The sequence below is a fragment of the Suricata suricatta genome, chromosome 16 (assembly GCF_006229205.1).
Source record: "Suricata suricatta isolate VVHF042 chromosome 16, meerkat_22Aug2017_6uvM2_HiC, whole genome shotgun sequence".
Lineage (NCBI taxonomy): Eukaryota > Metazoa > Chordata > Mammalia > Carnivora > Herpestidae > Suricata > Suricata suricatta.
Window position 1 is genome coordinate 57,143,905 of NC_043715.1, and position 21,449 is coordinate 57,165,353.

At 61.6% G+C, this 21,449-nt stretch overlaps 1 protein-coding gene across 1 annotated transcript in view; it reads right to left on the minus strand.

The window, feature by feature from the left end:
* Positions 1 to 21,119, minus strand: part of ZNF787 (zinc finger protein 787) — a 26,652-nt gene extending 5,533 nt beyond the window's left edge. Inside the window, exons 1-3 of the mRNA XM_029924410.1 lie at positions 21,059 to 21,119; positions 9,558 to 9,645; positions 6 to 553 (exon numbers count right to left, since the gene is read on the minus strand). Of these exons, the coding sequence (XP_029780270.1) occupies positions 6 to 553; positions 9,558 to 9,636 (627 nt within the window). The 5' untranslated portion in view covers positions 9,637 to 9,645; positions 21,059 to 21,119. The remainder of the gene's footprint in view (positions 1 to 5; positions 554 to 9,557; positions 9,646 to 21,058) is intronic.
* Between the last annotated feature and the right edge of the window lie 330 nt (positions 21,120 to 21,449).

The window sequence follows — 21,449 nt, forward strand, 5'->3', positions numbered from 1 at the left end:
TTGGCCGCCACGCCGGGCCCGGACAGCTCCGGGTGCAGCCGCAGGTGGCGCGCCAGGCTCTTGGGCTGGCTGAAGCCGCGGCCGCAGCGCGGGCACACGAAGGGCTTGAGGCCGCTGTGCGAGCGCCGGTGCTTGGCCAGGCTCTTGCTCTGCGTGAAGCTGCGGCCGCAGTCGGGGCAGGCGTAGGGCTTCTCGCCCGTGTGGATGCGCTGGTGCTGCATGAGGTTGGAGCTCCAGCTGAAGCGCTTGCCGCACTCGGAGCAGGCGTACGGCTTCTCGCCCGTGTGGATGCGCCGGTGCTGCACCAGGTGCGAGCTCTGCGAGAAGGTCTTGCCGCAGTCGGCGCAGGCGTTGGGCCGCTCGCCGGTGTGCGTGCGCTGGTGCCGCGTCAGCTTGGACCAGTGGCTGAAGCTCTTGCCGCACTCGTTGCAGATATACGGGGCTGGGGGCCGCGGCCGGGGCGGGGGACCGGCGGGGGGCGCCGACTGGGGCGGGGACAGCTTGGTGGGGGGCCAGCTGGGGACGTCATCGTCATCCATGATGAGGATGTCCACTAGAAGGCAAAGGGGAGAAGAGTCAGAAGCCACGATTGGGGGGGAGAGGGGGGTCTGCCCAGGTGCCAGAGCCGAGGGCTTCCACCCAGCCTGGCCTCCGGGCCCGCTGTGACCCGGGAGGTCGGCTAGGCCGCGTCAGTGAGAACCCCTCAGTCTCCCGGTCTCCATCCTCTTACCCACCACTTCGTTCGCTCCCTGGCATTTTACTGAACATTCATGTGGTCATTACCCATCCCAGCGGCCTCCCCCACACCCAGGACCATGCCTGGGACAAGGCAGGCACTCCAGAAATGTCTGGAAATAAGCAGTATCCACATAAAGGAACACCGGGGGAAGCCCAGGAAATGATCGGTAAGCCCCAAGCACCAGGCTGGGGCAGGGAGGTCCCTGGGCGAGGGCGCTCGGACCAGGGCCCGGAAGCAAAGGCAGGCCTGGAGAAGGTGTTACCCCTGGGCTCCAGGAAGACTGTCCTGGTGCGGGTGGCGGAAACGGGAAGGAGGGACCCGCCTGGTGAATGGGGTCGCAGGGATCACAGGCCAGCAGGGAGTCCCGCTAACTGGGAATGCGACCCCACATACCCGGACCTCTGTCTACCGGTGCAGCCCGACAATGAATTAGTGTGGGGCCCTGGTCCTGGCAGCTGCGGGCTGAGGACAGGGCCACGCCCCAGCTGCCGCCGGCAGCGCACAGCAGGCCCTGAGCCATTGCCCGGGAAAGGCGGCCGCGGCCTCCCCCACAACTGGCTCGGCTCAGACGGGCCGTGTGCACCTGCGACTGGACTCTTGCTCTCCCCAGCCGCAACGCGCTCACACACTGACCGGTGAGGACACTGGCAACACACACAGGAGCCAGAGGATGCACCGAGGCTGGCGCTTCGTGCTTCAGCCTTAGCGCGAGTCAGCCCTGTGAGGAGGGCGCTGTGGAGTCGGGTCTTTACACCCGCGGCACCACGGTGAATCAAATCCTGGAAGAGGCAGAGCCACCCGGCACCCCTGCACCACACAGCGCCCCACACTGACGCAGCGCCCCCCCAAGGGGCCCTGACCGTGGCATCGGAATCGTCAGGGAATTTGGAAAGGCTCTGCTCAGCCGCCCGGGCCTGCTGAGTCAGGAGCTCTGCGGGGGCCCGGCACTGCGGTGACCCTGGTTCTCAAGACCCACCACCCAGGCAGGCGGCCTGGCATCTGGCTTGCCAACAGTGCAGGCAGAAGTCGGGAGGGGGTGGGGCTGGAGCCCGCGTCGGTGTCAAACAAGAAATGGAGTCACAAGCGCATCTGGCGGAGATGCAAAGAGGACACAGCAGACGTGGGAGGCGGCACGGCCCGGACACAAGCCTCACTCCCACACTCCTGTAATCACAGCAGACGTGTCTGGGGCGCCTGCTGGCTGTCGGTTAAGCATTCGACTCTTGACTTCGGTTCAGCAAATGATCGCATGATTCCTGCGAACGACTCTGCACTGACAGTGGGGACCTCCTTGGGATTCTCTCTCCCTCTCTCTGCCCCTCCCCTGTTCATGCGTGCACAGGTGTGCCTTCTCCCTCAAAATAAATTTTTTAAAAATTTTGTTTTCGAAGTTATGGAGAACATTTAACAGTACACCGTGTTCACTAAACTCTGTAGCTAGAAACGGTGTTTACACACCCACCACACACATTGAGTACAATCGAAGCTTGTGAAACACTGGTCCCCAGGTCAGGGGCGCATCCTCACCCCCAGAGCAGCAAGCGGCCGCATGAGTTCGGACCAGAGGCCTGGGCACCTGGTCCGGACGAGACAGAGATCCGGAAGGGCCAGCTGAGGCCTCCGGTGATGAGGCGGCTGGGTTTTGTGGCAGGGCTCAGGCTGTTTGACTTGTCTGCCCGTGTCCAGCTGACCACGTGCACCACTGCCTTTTTAAGCAAGTGTTCAGGGGAGGAGGGTTTTCATTACTCTGGGAGGTGAGCTCTTTTCCAACCTGCGGGTTCCTGGCCCTCTGAGGACCTTTGGATGCTGGGGGCTGTTCTTTCCAAGCACAGGCTGGCGCCGGGCTCAGGGGCGGTGGTGAAGGCCAGCCTGGGGGCCAGGCAGGAAGTCAGCTGCCCTTGGCCTGCCTTCCTCACTAGGGGCTTTTCCCTTTGAAAGAATTCAAGGAACTGCTGGACTGAGGAGCACAAAGCCCTCAGTCAACAAGAATAGCAGAAGGAGCTCCCCTTCAGGGGAAAAGAGGGGAGGGGAGGGGGGTCTCCTGGCGCCAGGACCCTCAGCAAACAGTGTCAACCTCTCACTGAAGGGAGGGCCCCGCTCAGGGACTCAGGCGGACGCTCCAGGGCTGAAGCCGGTGGTTGAATTCAACGTTAGCTGTGCTGTGGTAAAATAGATGGCCACGAACTCCAAGGGCCCCAAAACGGGACGCGGAGCTGAACACATAAATACAGACATACAGTGCCTAGGCCAAGACCCAGGGCCGGCCGCCCACAAGGAAGGCCCCCCACCAGCCTGCCCTTGCCAGTCTCCGTGGCTACTGCCACGTGCATCCCCGGAGGCTGTGGGGCGGCCCTGGTCCACTACTTTTTAACTCAGAGTGTCTGAGAGTCTCTTAATCCAGATTCCCTGTGTCCTGCTTTTCCTCACAGCCTTGCTGTTGAAGAGCCCAGGCTGTGTGTGGCTCGGCAGGTGGCCCCATCCGCACCCCTGCTCTGGCCTCAGCTGCAAAGGGGCCTGTCCCTGCTGTCAGCAGCCGCCGGCAACCGGCACTCAGAGCGTGTGCAACCGAGTGGCTCCCACCGAGGTCCCGGCCATCACGGTACCTGCAGGCGGCTACGGCAGGGTCGTGCCCGCTTCCCCCATGGGTCCAGTCTTCAAGATAAACACCTGGTTCCCACCACCCCCGGGGCACCCCGTGTCTCCCCTTCCTCGGCATTGCCAGGAACTCCTGGGTGTAAAGGTGCACAGTGGTCTCACTCCACGGTCATCACCACAGCTAGCGGAGCCCCCCCGTGTCCCATCCGTGGCATGTCAGGGCCCCCACACCCTCCAGACGTGGCCCAGGGGGCTTCTGGCAGCTTCCCTGCCCCCAGCCCGAGATACTCCAGGCTCAGCCACGTGCCCGGACGTGCAACCAGCTGTCTCTCCCGGAGGCCCTGGGTTCCTTCAGAGGAAAATACCTCAAGACCAAAATCAGGAAAAGGATCACTGTTTGTTTGTTTATAATAAAATTCCTCTCTGACAAATGTGGACCTACAGGTTTTTCTAGAGTCTTTTCTCCGTGACACCTGCATCTCCCTTCTTCACAAGGGGGGAGAGAACCTGAATGCCCGAGTTACTCATTTGCTGACCCCACTTTAGTTTCGAGATACCAGGCAGCGAGGGGCTGCCCCAGTGCAGGCCGAAGGCAGATCCCACCGCTGCGCTGATTGCTGAGATCCACAAATGAAGCCCGGCTGTGGGTGTGCTGCTCCGGTCCACGGCCAGGCCTCGGCCGGCCGCGTGTGCGGGCCTGACCTACCCCACCTCCCGGGGCCCCACCCTTGTCCCACCGGGGTCGTCCGAGGCTCACCTGCTGAGCCTCCTCGGAAGGGGCACAACCCGGCGGACGGAGTCCCTGCGGCACCTCCGGCTGTGGGTCAGTCTTAAGGAGACCCCGGGCTCCCTCTTCCTCCCCCGGGGAATCCTCCACGTGGCCCCACTGTCCAGCGGCCCGCCAGCGCCAGCGCCAGCTCGGCCCACGGTCCGTAGCGTCCAGTGACCTGAACAGAACTGGGCCTGCTCGCCTGACGGGACGTTCTCAGATCTGTGATTCATTTTTCAACACAGAATTCTTACATTCCGGGAAGTTCCCCTATTTACTCCCTCTTTTGCTTTGGATTTTTGCAGGGCTGCCCCTCTAAGTGCTGGGATTTTGACTGGCTTCAAGTGTTTTAGTCCATTTTAATCTTTCTTCACTTCTTTTTTACTTAAAAAGAATTTTTTAACGTTTATTTATTTTTGAAGGAGAGAGTGCATGCGTGCAAGTGGGGGAGGGGCAGACACAAAATTCCAAGCAGGCTGCAGGCTCTGAGCTGTCAGCACAGAGCCCGACGAGGGGCTTGAACCCACGAACCATGAGATCATGACCTGAGCCGAAGTCGGATGCTGAGCCACCTGGGTAGCCCCCTTTTAGATTTTAAAATGTCCCTTCTCCCTGGTTGTCATACGTAGGCACTGAATCACACACACCAAATTCTACTCCTGAAATCACCATTACACTATTAGTGTTCACTAACTTGGATTTAAGCACAATTTAAAAAAAATTTTAATAAGGAAAAAATAAAATAAAATGTCTTTTTTTAATCTCCAATTTTTCTTGGGGAATGTGTTTTTATTTGCCCTGAATTTTCTCTTTCAGGCATCGTGGTGAAATCTGCTCGTACTGCAAACTCTGATCTGCACATCCTTGCTTCTGAGAGTTCTGATTGCTCTCTCTGGCCTCGTGTATCTGCCCATGTTCCCTTTTTTTCTAAAAGCTTGGTGGGGGAGGGGGGCGGAGGCGACCTGAGGGGGGGAGGGGCGGGGCAGGGATCCAGGTCCTGTTTTGGCCTCTGTTATCCCGGCATCATGGCTGAGAGGCTGTGACACACTCTCCCAGGGTCCCTGGCTCCGCGGCCACTCTGTTTGTATCTGTGGTCAAGGACAGGGGTCCCACTCAGTTTTGGATCCCCTCCTGGGAGGTTTCGCCTGCGTGGGTCCTGCCCTGCCAGGGCATTCAACCTGGTTGGCACCAGAGCCCGTGTGCGGGCCCCAGGTGGCTCCGGCCCCTCGGACCTTCCTGCAGCCCCGAGCTCCCTGCGCCGTCTGGACAGAAACCCCCGTCTCAGGTGCCGGCCTCGTGGGCCTCTCCCGCCCCTGCCACGCCTACCAGCGAACCCCTGAGGGCTACGTGGGGTTCTTCCTCATTCCCTTCCCTCTAGCACAATGCTAACACCACACGAACCTGGGGCCATTGGTTTGTCCCCATCCAACTGTGTTTTGGGGCTGGTGGGGGCACCCTCACACTAAGGTGTGTGTCATTAGTGTGGCCCAGGGCACGTGGTTTTTATGTGGGGGTCTGGGGAGAGCTCAGGGCGGCCACCACGCTGGGCTCGGACGCGGCATTTGAGGGGAGCTCCCTGGAAGGACTCCAGAGTGCAGGGACACATGGGAGCCAGAGGGCGGTAGGCAGCGGGGATCAGGACCGTCCTCCAGCAGGGGACTTCCGGGATACCGGCTGACATCTTCCTTGTCGGGAGAGCACCCTCCTCAGAATCACGAGATCTTTTTCATTTATGCGTCCATTTTTCTGATTGCTTCTCTTTCTGAACACTCTGCAGCTAAAGGCCAAGACCGGCCTGGCCGGCTCCACCGGGGCAGCCAGGCTGGGGGTCAGAAGGAGCCCTCGCCGCAGGCACTCCCAGGAACCATCCAATTGCCTAGAGGCGGCCCAGCCTCCCTGCCCAGCACTGTGATGGGCATCCTGACCTCCAGGACAGCCCGGCAGCTTGAGGAACCCGGGACACACGAAAGTGCTTCTACAAAAACACCAGCCTCTGTTAACAGCACACCAGCTAAGTCTACACACCATTCCTAAAAATACCCACATACAGAGGAAAAATGAGACATTCCTGCAGTTTCACAAATGGCTGGGGCGAGTCCACCCCGGGGAAGGAAACGTGACCCCCTGGCCCGTTTCTCTCATGTGCTCGGCGCTGCCTGAGAAGCAGCGCCCGGTGACCCACCACCTGCCCTGGGAGCAGCGGGCGTCACACTGGTCAAGGCCCGGCGCCAGGGGTCAGCTCCCCAGGGAGAGGGCAGCAGGAGACCGGACAGCACGGGGCCGCCAGCACGGAGAACTGATCTGAGACGTTCACTTCAATCCTCCTGTGTACGTGTACACACACACACACACACACACACACACGCACACGGGTGGGGGCAGGGGTGCAGGCATGTGAGGGGCGGGGCGGGGACAGAGAGCTGGAAGTACGGCAGACACCTTGGGCTGGAGCCCAAGCCCACGCCCTCCTCTGCCCGAGGGCCCACCACCCAACCCGTGGTCTGCAAGAGCCTCAGGCCCACGACCACCTCCAGGGAAGGACAAGGCACCCCTGCCCCCACAGCAGCCCAACAGCTTCCAAATCACTCCTAAGCCCCAGAGAAGGCCCTTCCCCCTGGGGGCCACTGCTGGGAGCAGCCCCGCCTTCCTCACCAGAAAATCCCCAGCACAGGGCTGAGCTGGGAGAAGCCAGGCATGGTGACCCTGTAGCCACCTCCTACGTCACACGTCCCCAATCCGGCTAACCAGACCCAAACGGGGTCAACGGGGAGAGAGGCCCGGGCATCCCACTGTGCGTCTGCCCTGCCCTTGGGCAGGTGCCCATCTCAGGACGGTGGGGGCGGCCGGCACAGCATGCAGAAGGCTGCCCAGGGCCAGGACGCAGGGGCTGGGGGAGAAACGGCTGAGCCACCCAACCCGGGAAGCACCCCGCCTGCAGCCTGCAGCCTGCCGTCCCAGAGCACACGCCCTTCCGGCCCCAGCCCCCCGCGCAGCTCCCTGTCAGCCCGCCTCCAGCTGCGGACGGTGTCCCCCCAGACCCCACAGGTGGGCGGGGCGGGCCCGGGCATCACTGCAGATCATCCCAAGATGCTGACCTGGCGGCTGCGGACAAGGGTGGACACGGGACCGCGTGCAGGTCAGTCGGCTGGGGAACCTGGGGAGACTCCAGGACACGGTCCCGGCCTCCACTCCCCGGGACCTGGGGCTGCGCCGGCGCCTCCTTCCTCATCTTCCGGCTCTGGGACAGGACAACGGGCCCACCCTGCCTGCCTCCTGCCAGCTCCGGCTCGCTGTCGGGGGTCAGCAGGCACCTGCCCGTCACCCACCACCCACCAGGCCCCACGGGTGCCACAGGCAGGGCGCCTGGCGGGCCCCGGACAACGGGAAGTCGGAGGCGTCCAGGCACAGGCTCGCCAGCTGAGTGAAGGGGGTGTCACGATGTGGGGACATGGCAGTGAGGGGTGGGGGAGCCCAGGCTCAGGACAGCCCACCGTACGCTTTCAAGGTTTTCTGAGGAGAATGGATTAACAGATGGTTCGTAAAATTAAGACGTATGTTCTAGAGAAAATGGGATATTTGGACAGGAACAGGGTGTTTTGTTAAGTGAGGTCAGCACTGTGTTGCTGTTCTGTTTGTGCTCTTAGAGGACCTATCCCTCTGGGAACTTAAAGGTGTAATAATACAACATCTAGAATTTTCTACAAACTGCTCCAGGCGAAGAGGGCCCGAATAGGGACCTAAGAGTTGGGAGGGATCTCTGATCACTGGAGCTCAGGAGAAATCAACAGTCATTACACCACTGAAGTTTGAAATTCCCACAAGACAGGCTTTCACGTTAACTGTAAGAGGGCTGGAGGCCGGGGCACCGGGTGACTGTCGCGTGAGTGAGTCTTGATCCCGGCTCAGGTCGTGATCTCAGTTCAGGAATTCGAGCCCCGCGCCGGGCTCCATGCTGCCGTGTGGAGCCTGCTTGGGATTCTGTCCCTCTGCCCCTCCCTCTCACTCACTCTCTCTCAAAATAAATAAACTTAAAAAAAGCGCCAAGGTGGCTGTCGGTTGGGCGTCCGACTTCAATTTATGTCATGATCTCGCGGTCCGTGGGCCTGAGCCCCACGTTGGGCTGTGCTGAACGTTTGCTCAGAGCCTGGAGCCTGCTTCCGATTCTGTCTCCTCCTCTCTCTGCCCCTCCTCCGCTTGCTCTCTGTCTCTCTCTGTCTCTTAAAAATAAATAAATGTAAAAAAAAAAAAAAAAAAAAAAGGGGGCGCCTGGGTGGCTCAGTCGGTTAGGCCTCCGACTTAGGCTCAGGTCATGATCTCACGGTTCATGGGTTCGAGCCCCGCCTCAGGCTCTGTGCTGACAGCTAGCCCAGAGCCTGGAGCCTGCTTCAGATTCTGTGTCTCCCTCTCTTTCTGACCCTCCCCTGCTCTTGCTGCCTCTGTCTCTCAAAAATAAATAAATAAATAAATGAATGAATAAATAAATGTAAAACAAAACAAAAGGGCTGGAAGGGCAAGAAGGCAGGTCAGGGGAAGGCGGAGGAGCAGGCCTGGGGCTGTGGGGGGCGCCAGGGAAGGACGGGCACAGGTCCTCCCCGTGGGGGCAGCTGGATCGGAGTGAGCACGGAGCTCCCGGGACTCGGCTTCCTGCTCTGTAACCAAAGCCGCCCAGGCTCCTGCAGATGATCTTAGAATAACGGAGCAGGAGGAGGCCTGGGGCTTTACAATGGCATCTACCTGCACGTGTGGCCGGGTCCTCACAGCCCCTCCCTCGGCCACTACGACAGGCTGGCACAGGGCTCGCAAACTCGGTGCCTGCTCTGCAAATAAAGTTTTATTGGCACGTGGTCACCTCCACTCACTTCCACGTGGTCTGGCTGCTCTCCCGCTGCAAGGGCACAGGCTCTGTAAAACCAAACGTATCCCCCCTCTGGCTCTTTCCGGTACAAGCCATCTGCTGACCCCACACGGGCACAACACCACCCGAACCCACCGCGCTGGGAGCACCAGGAGAGCATCCTGCTCCATCTCCTGGGTGCACGGTCTCGGCAACAAACCCTGGGCCCCAGGTGCTCAAAAAGGAATTTTATTCAACCCAAATGATGCTTTATTAAATAAAACATGGCGCTGGTATTTAAAAGTGAAAGATTTCCCATAAAAACTTAGATACCCAGCCTTCTCCAAAAAGCCAGCACAGTGCCACCTCTGGAGTGCTGTCAGCTGCACGTCACAGTCCCCCCAAGCCCCGTCACGCCCACCCCCGGTCTACAGGCCACCTAGAAACAGGGCAGCGTGGCCGGGCTGCTGGCGGCGAGGGGGCCGGGCCGTGAGGGCAGGAGGAAGCACGGAGAGCAGCGGCCCCCAGGGGCTCCCACAGCCATGGGCGGGGAGGTACAGGGAGCCGGGGCCCAGGACGGGGACTGGCCAGCACAGAAGAACGGCCCACAGCCACCTCACCTGGGTTCTCATGACTGGCCATCTGCTGGTCCTCGGAGTCCAGCGGCCCCGGAGACCAGGCCTCTTCCCGAAGCTCCATGCTGGGTCCCTGTTAGGAGGGGGATGAGACGGAAGGGCAGAGTTCACAGGATGCCAGACGCCATGTGGGCTCCAATCCGCACTCAAGTGCGCATGGCAGCAGGTACCTGAGGGACTCTGCAGGGGGACCCGCCCAAGGCCACGCATAAGCTGAGGAGGAGCGGCCGCCCAGCCAGGCTTGGTCCCCATCTGCGGGGTGAGATGCCACCCCCAGCCACCCACTGACACCTCCCTCCACCGCCACCCGGCACCTGATCGCTGCCCTGGACGTGCCAGGAGGCCCACGGCGAGGAAGCCCTCCACCCACGACCGCCGCCAACCACAGGGTGCAGGGCTCACAGGCCGGGCCGCGCCCGGGATCACGCTCTGCAGTCGCAAACGTGCATGAACCAAGACAAAGTCCACATCGGGGTCCTGGGGGAAAGCAGCTGACTCCCAGGGGTACCTGCACAGCCCCCGACCCCCTCCCAATCCCTCACTTCCTTACTGGCCCCAAGGATCAAGGCCTGGCTCCTGGGGCAGACAGCCCCTGCCCCCCCCCACACCCGCCCTCTTCCTGCACCCTCAGGCCTCCCCACTGCACTGAGCACAGGAGCTGGGCAGGGGTCTGCCTTGTGTCCTGGACTGGGGGGGCAGGGAGTGGGGGGGGAGACCTGGGCAGGCACCCAGCCCCGGGCGTCCCGGTCCCTCTGGACCCCGCTCCCTGGTGTGGCCTCACTCCGTGGCGGGAAGCCTGCAGCACACAGGACCGGTGACAGGAGGCTGCCACCCGCGGCCCAGACGCCATCAACTGGGACCTCAAGGGGCTCCTCTTCTGCTGTCGGGCCCTTGAGTCCCAAATAAAGGGGAGCTGCTGCCTGAAGCTGAGCGCACCCAGCTCTGATAGCCCGCTGCCCCACATGGGGTCCTCCGGCCCCACCCCCACATAGGGCCTCCCAGCTCAGCACCTGCAGACCAGCATCTGGGACAGTGGCCGTCGGCACCCCAGCACCACACACCTCACGGCAACGCACCCACCCGTTTCTCTCCAATCCCCCACCCACGGGGGGGGCTCAGCACCAGCCAGGCACCAAAAGGACCCACTCCACTGCTGGGGGGCGGGCTCCTACTGACATCTGAGAGGAACCCGGACAATCTGCCCATCCTGCTGACAAACACACACGGACATGTGTCCCAGGTCTGGGCCCTGTCCTACGTGGTGCAGACAGAACACCCTCTGAGTAAGCAATGTGGTCACCCCATCATCAGATGAGGAAACTGAAGCAGGAGTGGCAGGGATCTGAAGGCAAATGGCACCCAGAGAACTGCAAACACGCAACCTGATCCTGGAGACCCAGGCAGCCCGGCCCAGCCCTGCCCCGAGGGGTCTGCAGGGAGACAGATATGGATCAGTGTCCCACGTGCCTGCTGTGAGCTTTCCACCCACCAGCTCTGGCTCCACATCGACCGGCACAGGCATGCTCTCAGTGGCCACCAGCCCCATGTCACAGCAGAGGTGAGGTCACCAGGGAGCAGGGACAGGACGCCATCAGTGTGGCCACAGAGCCCTTGGTCAAGCCCAACCGCTTGGCCTTCCTAACACCCAACCAATCGTCACAAGGACCTGTAAGAGCACGGGACATAATCAAAGACCAAGACATGCTTAGGGGGAGAGGGCACCGAGGAAGGGCATGGAAAGCATCAGCCTCGGAGGCTCTGGGGAGGGCGGGGGGGCAGCGAGAAGCCCGCAGTGGGAGCCCCCAGCCCAGGCCCAACCTTCTCACGGCCCCCATGCCACCCACCACGACAGGGAGCTACCACGGGGTCAGGCTAGGTGCAGCAGTGCCCCGTGTAGGCTCTCGCCCCCACGCTTGGTCACGGTGCCCACTGTGGCCCGGAGGCACCTGCCTGACTGATCACAGGCTCCCGCACCACACAGGACACCGACTGGACTACCGAGAAGACACGGAGCGAGAGCAGCCATTCTGCAGGGGCCGGCGTGTGCTCAGGCGCACAACCCCTTCCTGCCCGCCTGTGCCCGCCACCCCCACCCACGGGCCCAGGCCTCGGGGAGGTTCCTGCCAGTGACGAACAAGCAGAGGAGCGACACATGAAAACACACATGGAGGGACAGGGAGGGATGGGCAGCGGCAGCAAGGGGCCAGAGGAGGCTCTCCCAAGAAGCGTGGCGTGGAAGGGAAGGGACGCTGATGGCAGGGACGACAGGTGCAAAGGCCCTGAGGCTGGAGATGCAGGGCTGGGCAGGCCAGATGGAGGACCGAGGTGTTCTCTGAAACGTGGTGATCCCTCTGAGGTGGGCACCGTAAGGACACCGGGCTCACAGATGCAGGGACGCCAGGTCCCGGAGGTCCCCTGCAGCCACAGCGAGGAGCACCCATGGAGGGCAGCCAGGATCCGCTCCGCAGGCGCAGTGCCTCGGGGTCTCCCAGGATCCAGGAGGGTGTGGATGTGGGGGGGCGGGGGAGGCAGCAATCTTCATCCTCTCTGCCTGTGCCACCACCTCCGCAGAGCCCTCCAAGCCCCCAGTCAGCCCCACCCCGAGACCCTCGAGGTGCCTGGCACCCACAACAGCGCCAGGGGCTGATGGGGGCCGAGAACAGGTTCGTGACGCACGCCTCAACAGGTGTGAAGAGAAAAGGCTCCAGGGACAAACGCCCTGCAACTCTGCCCCCCTTGCCCGCCCACCCGCTCAGACCCCACAGGGAGGACAGGCTGCTCCCCAGAGCCCAGCAAGCCCCGGCCAAGAGGGGGCCCCACACACTGCTCGGCGCCCGTAGCCCCTGCCCAGGTGACCCCCTTTTCCAGAAACGAACTGGACGGAAAACCCAAACCTCAGAAAATGCTTCTTGCAGGTAAACAGAAGCTCATCACAGCCAGACTTAAGGCAGGGAAAAAACGGAAAGAAGCCATCAGAACGGCGGGGCAGAGCTTAAAATCCCACAGCCGCCTGGGCGGCTCAGTCGATTAGGCATCCAACTCCGGCTCAGGGCACGATCTCACAGTTCGCGGGTTCGAGCCCCGCGTCGGGCTCTGTGCGGACAGCTGGGAGCCTGGGGCTGCTTCACATTCTGTGTCTCCCTCTCTCTCTGCCCTCCCCCACTCGTGTGCACGCTCGGGCACTCTCTCTCTCAAAAATAAACATTAAAAAAAAATTTTAAGCAAAAGTAAATCCCACAGATGTCACAGCCTCACAAACTGGTTGTGACAGCCCTGCTGATAGCAGACAAGTGATTTTAACTTTCTTCTTTTTATCTTCATATCTCAACTTTTTTTTTTACGTAATTATTTCTGCAACGGGGAAAAGACTAAAAGCTGACTCCTTTCTGGGAGAGCCTGGCGACAGGAAACTCGCTGGGTGGGCAGGGGGCGGAGGACGCGGCCGCCCTTGGACCCCCAGGGAAACCGCGGAAACCGCGAACTCACACTCCGCGGCGCGGGGCTGCGGGCCGTGCAGGCGGGCGGCCGCTGGGGGCCCGGCCGTCGGCTCCTCACGTGGTGACCAGACTCACCTCGTGACCAGTGACTCGGCTCCGGGCTCCCACCCACGAGACACGAGGCACGGGTCCCCACGCACCCTCGCCCCGAGCGCTCCCGGCCAGGCGCGCACCCAGAGGGGGACGGGGCCACCAAGGGCGCAGACAGAGGCATGGCTGCCAGGGGCCTGGGACGGAGACCGAGCGGGACCACTGACGGGGTTTTTTAAGGGACGAGAATATTCTGGAACCAGACCGTGGTGACGGCTGCGCAATGTTCTGTGAATATCCTAGGAACCACTAAACTGCACGTTAAAAGACACGTGATACCTCAATTAAAAAGGAAACAGACTCGGGGCGCCTGGGTGGCTCAGTCGGTGGAGCGTCCAACTGACTGGCTCAGGTCACCACCTCGGGGTTCAGGCATTCCAGTCCCACGTCGGGCTCCTCGCCAGCGGGGCGGAGCCTCTGAGGACCCTCTCTCTCTGCCCTTCATGCTCTCTAGGGCTTTCTCTCTCAAAAATACATCAAATTTAAAAAAAAAGAAAAAAGGAGACAGACTTCGAAAAGCGTAAGGGTCCCCTGATAACAAGGCCACAAACACTAGAAACAAACAGTAAAAAAAAGGGCGCATCGCTCTGCTCGCTGACTGAAACCCTCCCCCACTCACGAACCACTTAATAAAGCCAAGTGTGTCCTCGAGCAGAGGGAGCTAAGCCGCAGGAAGGGGCCGGCGGGGCGGGCGCCGCTCCCCTCCCTCTGTGCCCGGAACTTCCCTGCCAAGCGGGCGAGCTGTGCTTCCCCTGAATTAACGCCTAAGTCCGGGCAGCAGGGACTTCCCAATCCTGGGCCTCCACCACTGGCCGGCTTCCTGCAGCGAGAGGCCACGGCTCCGGCCCCTTCCTGCCCCTGTCCTGTCCTTCCCCGCTGCCCAGCGAGGTTCCTGTGCCCTCAGCGGGCGGTCACCCAGAGCCAGGCGCCCGGTGACCACGCGGAGGCGGCGAGGCAGCCAGTGCAGCGACCCACGGGGCGGCCCGCCAAGGGGGCGGGGCTTCATCAGGGCTTCCTGGAAGATGAAATTCCCATGGCAAGGTGCCCTCCCTGGACCAGGGGCAAAGACCATCCTTCTCTCCAGACCCCAGAGAAGGAGTCTAATCAGACCCTTTTCTCCTCCAGTCCCCAGGGGCTGCGGCCGCCACCCCAGGCCCCTCGGCCTCCAAACGTCCCTGGGTCTTCACTCTCCTGCCTGGACTTCCATGTCCATGGGAACACAATCCACGTGCTTCTCCCCCGTTAGTGAGTTCTAGTCGCAGCAGGAAACCCAAAGAGGGGAGGGAGGAGCGGCGACAGGCCGCTGGGAAAGGCCTCTCTCTGTGAGACAGACTGGACCAAGAGGGAGTCACAGTCCCAGCCTGCTGCCGCTGTTGACAAAGGGTTTTTCCTGCGTGTTTAAATGGTCACCCTTTAAAATATGCCTAGCAGCTACACCGCATCCTTGATCCCACTCCTTGGCCTGTAAAGCCCGAAGCATCTACCTTCCGCTTGTCACAGAACATGTCTGCGAACCCTGACGTAGAGGACCGGGCCTGGGGGGCCCTGCCTCCCGGGGGAAGGAGAGCGGGCCCGGGGCGCATGCGTGGGGGGCCTCAGCATGAGCTCAGGCACCGTCCTGAAACCCCAGTAATTTTCTTTGCATCTGTGTTTGGACATCAAGTGTGATGGGACCAGGGAGTGCACGCCGGGCGCCTGGAGCCGGGCCACCCCTCCCTGTGCCTGAGAAACCCGGGCAGAAGGGGCCGCGCTCCACCCGCAGGGGCGCCTGCATGGAGGGAGCACAACAGGAAATCCCAAATGAAATCACCCTGACAGGTCAAGAGTCCCCAGAAGAAATGAAAAAGCTTTTTTCCTGCTTTTTGTACAAGGGGCTCATCTCTTCACTTTGCGGAGTCCAAAAAGTTACGGATCCCGCCCTGGGGGCAGACAAGGCACTGGACGCTCGGAGGCCAGAGCGCACACAGCTCAAAGGAGTCAGCATCGGTGTTAGCCACACACCAGGAAGCCATGTTTTCACAGAAAATGTTACGGAGGCCTCAGAGAGACAAAGATGCACCTTCTGGGGCCCCGGGAGCTCCGCAGTCTGAGCACCTGACTCTGGGTTTCAGCTCCGGTCACGATCTCACGGTTGGTGGGTGCGAGCCCCAAGCTGGGCTCTCCCCTGGCAGCACAGAGCCTGCCTGGGATTCTCGCTCTCTCTCCCCCTTTCTCTGTGCCGTTCCCCCAGCTCGCACGTGCTCGCTCACGCTCTCAAAGAAAAAAAAGAAAAAAAGATGCACCTTCCTGTTCTGACTTTTGAGGGGTCAGGAGGTCACTCGCCGGAGCTGCCAGTCAGGGCCAGCCAGGTGCAGGGCACACTCCTGGGTTACCCACCTCCCGGAGGATTTAAGCAAACCATCGGGGTGCGGCCATGGCCCACAGTGGTGCTACTTGGCCTGGAAGCTGGGCCCTCCCGGCCTCAGCCCTCCCTAGGATGACCAGCAGGTGCCCCAGGGCCAGGAGACGTGGGCTGAGCACACCAGGCAGGGAGGAGCCAGGGTCCTCGTGAGAGTCTGGAAGGGTGTTCACTACACCTACCCGGGCCCTTCCTCTCCCATCCACTCATCCGTCCACTCACTCATTCACTCACTCACTCAAGTAGCTGCTGAGGCCTCTAGTCAGACTCTGGAGGCCTGTGGGTCCTACACCCAGGATCTCACAGTTGTGGGGGAAGGGCTGTAGCCCTGACCCACCTCCCACTTGCTTAGGAAGAGGCCAAATTCTGCAGTGTGACACCTTCGAAGGCCCCGCCCCCCATGCTCCCAGTGCCCCCAGTGTCGCCCCCACAGCCGCTCTGTGACTTCACCCAGCTCTGACCTCCACTCCTGAAGATGAAGAATGAACGCGCCCCCCCAGCCCCCCCCCCCAGCAGGGCCCTGAGCCATCTAATTAGCACAGGGGCAGACAGGGCCCGCGCTTTGCAGCTCAGACAAATTATTGTTATTATTGTTGTTATGAGATCCCGCCCACCTGCTCTGGATGCCAGCCCACCAATTAGCCCCTCTCTTTCTTCTGCTGCCAATCTCACCGCCTCCCCTCCCCTGCGCCAGCAGCTCCAAACCACCCCTTCTGAACCCCTGCCCAGCCTGGGCCCTTCCCTCCAGGATACACCCTGCCTCCCACCGTCACCTCCAGGCCCTCCCCTCTCCTCCCATCTCTTCCTCCCTCAGGGCTGAGCTGTGACTTCCACCTCCTGCCCTGCCAACCGCCCCCCCAATCTCCAACCACTCCCCCCAGCGTCTGGGTCAGCAAATCCAGGGGCCTTTTAACCCCTCCCCTTCCAGGGCTCCATGGCCCAGCTGCCTAGGACACAGCCCTCCGGCCTCCTCCTTCCCACCTGTCTGCCCTCACCGTGCCTCCCCACGCCCCCTCCCTCCCAACACCCCTTTAAAGTCTGCTTCCCACACCACAGACTCATCTTCCTAAGTCACTCAACTCAAGTAGCCCAACTGAAGATGAGCAAAGGGTCAGAACGGACCTTCTGTAGAAGTTGTGAGAATATAAGAGCAAAGGGTCAGAATGGACATTCTCTAGAAGCTGCGAGAACATAACAGGACTCTCAGGCTCATTCGCCGTCACAGTGAGGTCCCAGTGTCCGAACGTGCGGGACAGAAAACAGAGGACGACAGAAGTACACACACTGGAACCTGCGGGCGCTGCCGGCTGGGCTGGGAAATGGGGCGGCCGCTCTGCAGAGACCAGCGGCCCCGAAAAGTACAGCACAGGGTCGCCGCGGGATCCCGCCACTCTGGCCTTACTAAGTGTGCGCACGTGCAGTCACCCAGGCATGATCCATGACCACCAAATAACGGACACAACCCAACTGCCCGCCGACAGACCAACAAACACACAAACGGTGGTCTGGTCACCCGACGGAGCGCTCCCGTCACAGGCCGCGTCACGGGGGAAGCCAGAACACATCCCGCTCTGAGCAGAGGCCCCGCACAGAGAGCTGGTCACATGAAACACCCAGGGCAGCAAACGCAGGGACCGGGCGTGGACTAGGGATTCCAGGCAGCGGGGCAGCCTGAGACGCGGGCAACATTCCGAACGATGGGTGCAGGGCACAGCAACCGCTGCTAACTGCGCACTTGACGCGCAGGACCTTGTGGGACGGGCCCACGTCACCGCCCCGCCTCCATCGCCCCCCAAGCACGTGCCCGCCTTGCTTCCCCCAAGCGCTGCCAGCCACCCAGCCCCTCAACCCACCCCACCTCCCGCCTGTGGCTGTCCTCCGCCCACCCAGCCCCTTCTCAGCTTTCCAGGGCCCACTCGTGTGTCACCGCCTGGCCCAGGCCCCGCCCCGTATCACCTGGCCGGGCACCAGCACCTGGAACCGTGTCCTGCGCACAGCCTGGGGCTCACGTCCCGGACCCCCTTTGGCCAGGGTGGCGCCGCAAACTCACTCTCCTCACCAGCTCCTACCCGCTTCCCTTTTCTGTGAGCGGCTTCACCCCTCACTCCAGGCCTGAAAACCCCCGCGTTCCCTCCTCTGCCCCCGTCGGGACCACCGCCGACCCCACAGCTGGGCCCATGGGAAAGTCTGCGGCACCCTTGCCCGTGCGGAGAGGAGCTGTCAACCTCTCCCGTCCCCTCCGCTGTGACTCTCTGCTCAGACTCTTTCTGCCTCACCTGGGTGGGCTGAGAGGATCCTACCCCCCCAGAACGTAACCCGCACCCGCTCCCTGGTCTCCGGGGCGCTCAGGAGGAGCTGAGCAAAGCAGCCCCACCCCCACCCACCTGGCCATCTTCCCCTTTCCTGGACCGCCTCCCAGGGAGCCTGCCTCAGGGCTCGACAGCCTGCGTCCACCGCCTGTCTGGACTGGCCACCACCCTCAGGGGCGCCCAGCACCCCGCCTCCAATCCTTCGCAGCCCTCCCCAGGTGCGGCCAGACCTCAGGGCCCCAGCCGGCGGCAAACTCCAGAGGTCCGAGCCACCACTCCCAGCTATGTCCAAGAGAAGACTCTGGAATTCCTAGAACATCCCTGCTCTGTTATAGCGGCAGGTGGGGAAAGGGGAGGTGGCGTGAAGCCACCTGCCACCATCCAGGAATGCTCAGCATTCAGATCTTCAGAGAGTCTGTGAATGCTCCTGAGTCTTAAATGTTGGCGAGTAACTAAAAAGTGCTTAAACAAAAATATTCTCCAGGCCAGAAAAAAAAAGGCGCAAGCAGAGCCCCAGGCCACCTTTTGTGTCACCCATCACACAGGCCAGTGGGCCAGACCCCCATTCTCCAGCGGGTGGGTTTGCCCACATTCTACCTGCAGATGTGCTGCCAGGGCCAGGCAAAAGTAGCACCTCCCCCAGGAAGCCTTCCCAGACTCCTCCCTTCCCTTAGCTCAACTCTCCTCTTTTCAAGTAATAGTAACAGATCCCACTCACCAAACACAACTACACCTCAGACCTCGGGCGCAGGGTCCTGTGGGCTCACAGACCTGATCCCCACAACCACCGGCGGAGGAGAGGACAGTCTCTCTGGGCAGACTGCCAGAGTCAGAATCAGCCCCACCACCCACCAGCCATGTGACCTTGGACAAGGTGCTTCAGCCTGTGTGTGCCCTCCCCCTCGGGAGTCCTGCATCAAGATTGAAGCAGCCAGCGTGAGGAGCTCAGCAAGGAGCCAGACGCCCAGTGCGTGCCTCGTGACCTGGACAAGGACTGTTAAAACGGGGGTTCAGGCGGTGCCATGGCTGACCTGTCGTCACAAAGCCACGAAGTCGAAGCGCACAGACTCCAGCCAGGTGGGCCGGCCTCCAAGGCTGTTTCTTTACTCCTCGCTCTTAGGATGCCAGCCCTGGCTTCCCTCACTTCCCCAGGTGGCCTGGCAGAGCAGCCCGGGGCCCTGGGCCACCCACCCAGGCTTGGGGTGGCCGGCTGCTCAGTAGTCGTGAGGTGACAGCACTCTGTGCCACTATTAGCGTCAGAGTCACACCGGAAACGAGAAACTGGGTCTCGAGTACCCTGAACCAGCCAGTGACCCTGCAGGTATCTTCGTGACAACACACCTGTGACAGGGGAAGACCAGAGTCCCCCCAACCCAACGATAGATACCTAAGAGGCCTTCACAATACCCTTATCTCCCCAGACCCCAACCCTGGCCAAGAGGTGGCGGCATGATGGCGAAGGGAAAGCCCTGGAATCACAGGGCTCCTATGTAACTGTGGGGCCTGGGGCTCGATCCCCCACCCCGAATCCGGGATGGCCACCCCCTTCCCAGGGCCTCTGAGAACTCGGAACAGTGAGTACTAGGCCCAGGACCAGACACCCGCCAAGCACTCAAAAAGCAAGTGTCTGTCTCCACCCGGAGGGCAGGGCCATGGCTGACCCCCGAGACCCCCGTACCCTGCACACCCCCGGCCGTGGGCAACATGGAGGACAAACGAAGGAGCTCACTGTCATCCTCCCCCAAGTCCCAGGGTCCTCATGGTCAATCCGTCCTGTCCTTCAAGACGTGGACATACCACCTTCCCTAGGACATGCTTCCCCCTGGGCTTCTAGAGTTCCCAGGGGCTGTTCTGGGAAATTCCCCTGGCCCTCGGTCTGCTGCTTCTGCGTGTCTCCCCAACAGGTCTCTAAGCTGCTGCGGGACAGGAACTGCCCCTGCCGCCGGCTCTGAGTCTGGGCCAGGGGAGCCTCAAGAAAGAGGTGCCAAGGGACCCTCCTTTCCCAATTCACAGCAGAGCACTGTGCCCGTGGGCCCTGCACATAGCCAGGGTTATCCAGGGAATGCTGGACTGTGCTGTCCGTCTTAGGGGAAAGGAGGAAACAAGCATGAAAAGGGGAAGCGACAGGTCCGAGGTCACCAGGATGGAAGAGACAGGAGGCGAAGCCTGGCCTAGGAATGCAGGGCCCCAGAGCCCTTCCCAGAGAGTTTACAGTCACCTCTCTGAGGTTTCCTTTCACTTTAATCAGAAAGCATTAAAAGCTTCCCTACCAAGATCAATACTATTATTAACGTTCTACTTCATCCAGGCAGAAACTGAGATGTTACACTCACTGGCACTGTAAAATCACAAAGTATGAGGCATGGAGCTGGGATGTGAACCCAGGCCGGCCTGACCCCAGAGCTCTTAACTAACTGGCCACAGTGTTGCTCATGGGCCAGGCACGGTGACAAGCCCTGCTCCGGCTCCTCGGCTGGGCTGGGGTGGGGGTGGGGGGGCAGGTCTGGAAGGCTTCCAGAGAAAAAACTAAGACATGAGATAACAAAGTCGGAATCCGATCTGAGTGTCCTCAGGGTTGAGACAGAAGGCCGGAGGACCAGCAGGGACTACAGCAAAGGCGGCAGGTGAATGCCAGCTGCATCTAGCCAAAGAGGCTTACAGCCTTACAGAGGAGATAAGCCACGATCAACGGCAACCGTGCACCCTGTCCCCGGAGCGGAGGCCGGTTCTGACTCCCAACTGGATCCCTGGCACTGCCCAACGCGGGGCTTGGCACCAGGAAGCCACACACCGAGTCACGCCCTTCCTGAATGCCCCCGGGACCGGGCTGTGTAGGGATGCCTTCCCTGGGCTCCCACAGCCCTCCCAACCTCCGATAAGAGCTCTGGGCGGACTCTGCCCTCCTGCTCCAGGACCTTGCTCATCTCCCTGCCCTGGCGCCCAGCACGGGGTCGACACGGGAAGGGCCTGTGGGTGACTTTTCCATCGTGTGAGGCCTCCATCCTGAGCTTGCCTGACCCCACGGAGCCAGTGGCACGTATCTCCAAGACCTGGGGGGGGGGGGGTCCACCCCTTGCGGCCGGGACTGGGTCTCGGAATAAAACAGCACAGCTGGGTGCCCAGGAGGCCTCGGAGTCGGCTTCGAGCCCGGCCACCGTCCGCCCATGTCCTGCGGGCCACGCGGTGCCTGACCTTGGCCCAGTCACTTCCCCTGCGGCGGACGCGCTTCCTGCCTGCAGCCCGCGCCGGGGCGAATGAATGAGCCTCCCGCCGGGCGAATACCCTAATCACCGGTCGGATCAAAGGCCGCATACAGCCCGCCCGGGGCAGCAGCGGAACCCGGACTTCTCAGAAAAGGGGAAGGAGGTGGGGGGGGTCTGGCTGGGGACCCAGACGCGCCCCCCGGGCTGCCGTTTCCGGTCAGGCCAGCTTAGCCCGCGCGTCCCCTTCCCCCACCGGGGCCTCAACTTCCCTCGGGAATCGCCACCACTTCCGGCCACGACCGGCCGGGGAAGCTGCGGCGGCCCCACCCCCGAGCCCCCAGCCCCCAGCCCCCAGCCCGAGCCTCGGCGCTGCGCAGGCG